The sequence below is a fragment of the Rhipicephalus microplus genome, chromosome 7 (assembly GCF_043290135.1).
Source record: "Rhipicephalus microplus isolate Deutch F79 chromosome 7, USDA_Rmic, whole genome shotgun sequence".
NCBI classification, from domain to species: Eukaryota; Metazoa; Arthropoda; class Arachnida; order Ixodida; family Ixodidae; genus Rhipicephalus; species Rhipicephalus microplus.
Genome location: NC_134706.1, coordinates 172042023 through 172046851, shown reverse-complemented (window position 1 = coordinate 172046851; position 4829 = coordinate 172042023). Strand labels below are relative to the sequence as shown.

General features: G+C 42.4%; 1 protein-coding gene across 1 annotated transcript; it reads right to left on the bottom strand.

Moving 5' to 3' along the window:
* Positions 1-3163: 3163 nt before the first annotated feature.
* On the bottom strand, positions 3164-4184 carry LOC119179907 (piggyBac transposable element-derived protein 4). Its single transcript, XM_037431026.2, has one exon. It carries the CDS (start codon positions 4151-4153, stop codon positions 3164-3166), a length of 990 nt encoding a protein of 329 aa, XP_037286923.2. The 5' UTR covers positions 4154-4184.
* Positions 4185-4829: the final 645 nt, after the last annotated feature.

Here is a 4829-nt window from a genome sequence, read left to right as displayed (position 1 = left end):
GAGATACACACCACTGTTTATTCCAGCAATAGCTCAAATGCTCGAAATCTTTGAATATATCCAAATTACCTTTTCCCCATTGCAGGCAAGCATTTCGGAACCTTAGCGCGGTTACGTAAGCCGTATCTGGCAAAACTGGGATGGTGGGCCCACCCAGGGATACTGCTGCTAAAGAGTCCGCCATTTCGTTCAAATATAATCCGCGGTGGCCTGGTACCCATAGCAAATGCAGTTTTTTTACGTTTTTCGGTACTAAATGCCGAAACGTATTCATCAGCTCTGAATTTACTGCCGCAGAAAGTGCATTACAAACTGATAACGAATCTGTAATGATAACTGCTAATGATTCGCTTGAGGGTAACTTGCGTAGGGCAAGAACAATGGCCAATAATTCTGCCATGAATACCGGGGTATAATCTGGGAGTCTAATCGAAAAGGACCAGTCCAAAGAAGGAGAGAAGATGCCAACACCAGCCTTTTCTTTTGACACAGATGCATCAGTCGCTATGATATTTCTTATCTCAAGGTGGGCTAGATAATCTGCTAACTGGTCATTTAAATACCTATATGCCAATTGTTTCGCGTTATGAGGAAATATATCATTGAATTGTATGCTAAGCATTGACTTTAGGTTGTGTATTAGACCAATATGTCTAATTTTTACATTCAGTTGCTTTAGTAGTGCTGTGCAAATGCTATTTGTGGGGTGTGTAGTCGCGACCAATGGGTTTCGAAAAATAAAGTCGATTCTTGAATGAAAGCGTAAAATGAGAGTCTTTGGTGTGAACTGTATATCTTTAAGAATGCTTGCACAGTAAGAATTTTAAACCTATTTAGCAGAGAAGGTAGGCGAGCTTCCTTATACAACACGTTATTTGCAACAAACTTTGGTAGACCCAGACACGAACGCAACGCTTCTCTTTCCAGCAGTATTAGGGGTCTCATTTTATAGGCTGCGCTGCCAGAAAATATTACACATCCGAATTCCATGATGGGCCGCATATAAAGTTTCTATATCATTATTAGCACATCTCTTCTTAAACCCGCTTTACGGTTTGCAAGCTTCCGTAGCCACCCCATGGCCCGTGTTGCCTTGGAATACACATCATCAATGTGACTTCTCCAATTTAATGTGTCATTATATATGATGCCCAAATTTTTAAGGGAATTCTCCTGCGGAATGAGCTCATTACTGTACATTAACGAGATGTTGATAGGCTGCAGAAAAGAGAATGCAAGGAGCACACTTTTCTTTACGTTCAGGGTCATATGAATATTTTTAAGCCATCTTTCTATCATATTGAGATAATTTTGTAGACTCTGGTGTAATGATTGAAGGTCGGTATTACTTGCGAAGAAAGCAATATCGTCCGCGTACACATATAACTGAATATTCTTAGTTGATGGAATGGAGCTTAAGAAAATGTTAAATAAAACTGGCGACAGGACAGCCCCCTGTGGTACGCCACGTGTCTGCTTATATCTATTCGATGAGTACCCATCTTTAAAGCAGTAATATTCTATCCCTCTTAAAAACTCCGACACCCACGCAGTGATGTAGTTGGGAAAGTGGTGATATTCCATCTGTTTTAATAAAATTGAATGCTCAACCCTATCATACGCTTTAGCCAAATCTAAAGTAACTAAAGCAGAGTATTGGCGCCGACGCCGAGCCAGTTGTATTCGGCTCTCTAAATCAACATGCGCACACCATATTGAGCAACCGGATCTAAAACCAATTTGACTGGGGCTTAATATTGCGTTATTATTAATATATTTTATTACCCGGGCATTCAAAACTCTTTCAATTAGCTTAACCAGATTTGACGTGATTGATATTGGCCTTACATTGTCCAAGGCGAATCCTTTTTCCTGCTTTTTAAGAAGTGGAATCACTTTAGGCAGCTTCCATTCCGCAGGTATCCAAGCTTTTGTCAAAGAAAAATTCAACAGATTAAGTACTTCAGTTGGACAAATCTCGAATATTATTTTTATCATTGAATTTGTTACCCCGTCTGGTCCAGGTGCCGAAGGAGATAAGTGCCTTAGTATCTCTGCCAGCTCATCTAAAGTAACCTCCTCGAAATCCTCGCCTGCCATTGGGTTCACAATGTGCAGTGGTAGAGTTGACATAAATCTATCTTGGAGCCCTTTCGCAATATGTTCTACTAATTCAGAGAGCTCACGGGGGGAAAGAACAGAAGAGTCAATGATTTCAGCGGGTGGTAACATCTTTTGAGATCTCAAAAATCTGAAGAGCGCTTTTTTGTTTTTAGCCCTAGAAAGATACTCATTTCGTTTCATATTATAACCATTTTTTGCTGTACTTACTGTGCGTTTGAAGTCTGCTGCTGCGAATTTATAATCACACCAATTTTTTGGACATTGGTTGACCAGCAGTTGTTTCCATGCAGCTTTCCGTTTTCTATAGCTCCTCGTGCACTCTTCAGTCCACCATGGACTAAAAGAACCTCTTGTGGCCGAGTCTAATTTAAACGTTGCGTCTTTTACGGATCTTTTTAACACTGCACACAGACTCATAGCCCTAATGTCACCTTGTATGTCCTTGCGGTGATCAAAAGTAGCCCTCAAGTCTTTTTCTAATTTTCTATAGTTGAGGAATGAGCGGGCCTTTTCGGCGACTTGTATTCTTGGAAAGTTTAGTACAAAACTAATAGGCAAGTGGTCACTGTTAGTAGCACAGTCTAAAGTTTGCCACGAACGTATATTTAGAGATGAGCTTGAAAATGTCAAGTCAATTACAGATTTAGAGAGACCTCGGACAAAAGTAGCAGATTGCGTATTTAAACAAGATAAATTCTTGTCAATAGCCCATTCCCACAATCGTTTTCCGCCTAAATCTGTTTTAACCCTTTATGGGACACAATGAGAAAAAACATGATGAATTCATTTGGTCTGTATAATACTTATGGTTACTACATCACTATGTGACATATAAAATTTTAGTTTCGTCAGTGCAAACGGGGACTCAAAAAAGTGGGACGCATATGTCCCACTGGTTGTTCAGACAACCAGAGAATGTGGGACAATATGGTCCCAGTAACCACATTCGACAGGACTGTTGGCAATAAAAAAATGTGGGTACTAAATGTATTCAAAATTGCACTCTTGCAAACAGCAACGTCTGCCTGTATGAAAACCTTCACTTTCCGTTATGATAAGGCAGGAAACATGTAGCACACAACGGCACGTTGCAGACTTTGCATACAAGTGCCGTCCTAATTTCCTTCGCCTTGGTAGAACACCACCTGCACCGTTTACGTCCGGATGTCTTCACAGGGGGGTGGTCACCTTTGTGAAATCTGATTTCTCCAGGAACGCCCACCATCTTCTGTCCAGACTGACGTCCACGCTTCTTGTGCTGAAAAGCGGGAATGGCCGTCTTTTTCCTGAAGCTCTCACCGCTGATAAGCTCCCTTCCAAGGGCAAGACGAAACCACAAGTATTCGTTTGGTGTGAAGTGGCAATGCTGAATGAAAGCGTTGACTACAGCTGTATCAAAGAGGTAATAGAAGAGTCTGTACCAACCCTTTTTCGACCTACGGTCGCACATATATGCGTTACGCTTTTGGTCGAATCGGTCGACACCCCCCATGAACTTATTGTAGTCAGAGACTACTTTGGGGCATGTCACACCCACCTTGGCTCCATTAGAAAGCGTCCGGTTCACTTCAACCACCTCAGATGGATCATGGAAGTTTGACAGCATCGTCACATTTCGGTTGTCACGCCACTGGTACGCCGTCAATTGGCCCTTTGATCGCCAAACATAGTCCCCTCTCTTCAATTTCTGGTCCACTTTGATTTCATGAGGTAAATCCTTCCTATTTGTTCTAACCGTGCCTGCTGCCATAATTTGTTTTTCTGAAAGCTCTTCCATGAGCTTGGTCGTAGTGAAGAAGTTATCAAAGTAGAGCGTACTGTCTTCGTCAACATTGTTGCAAAGAGAAAGAACGACATGTTCTCCAAGTGTACGACCAGCCTCTCTTTCTGCAGACTTCCCTTCATATATTTGAAACTCGCAGAGGTAGCCAGTCACAGAGTCCGCTCTACACCATACCTTGTACCCGCGTTTGATTGGTTTCATGGGGGCATACTGTTTCAAAGCCGATCGTCCTTTGAAACGCACCATACTTTCGTCAATTGCCTGGTGGCCAGAAGGCTTGTACTTTTGAAGAAACTTTTTGTTCAAGGTGTCCACAAGAGGTCGTATTTTGGCCAGTCTATCAAAACCCTCTTCACCTTTACTTTTTATCTTCTGATTGTCGTAAAAGTGCAGTAAGTTCATAATGGCCTGAAACCTCTTGAATGTCATCACACTGGATATCTCCTTCACATTGAAAAAGCTGTCGCTACTCCAGTGGAGGTACAGATGGTGCGCAGGATCTACACTCATCAAAATAAGAATGCCCAAATAGGCTTTCAGTTCACCTTTTGTTAGATCGTGCCACCCTCTTCAAGCCTCCTGCCTGGCATAGCGGTTTGTTTCAAGCACGATCATTTCAAGTACATCATCATTGAAGTACAGGCTGAATGACTCGGATGGTGTACAAAATGAGGACAACGTGCTTGAATACTGTGGTTCCAGGCTACTCACAGAGCGATTGTTGAGAACAGGAAGAGCTGTAGACCACAAAGCGGTTCCCTCCGAGGCAACATCTCGGCTGTCAGAGTTATCCGATTGGACTGGCCCAGGACTTCTCGGGCGTCTTTTCTTTTTTTTGGGCTTCTTCCTGACGTACGATGATCGCCTCCTTTTTCCTGTGCTTGTGGATGGCTGATCAAGCGCGTTGTCCTCTGAGTCACTT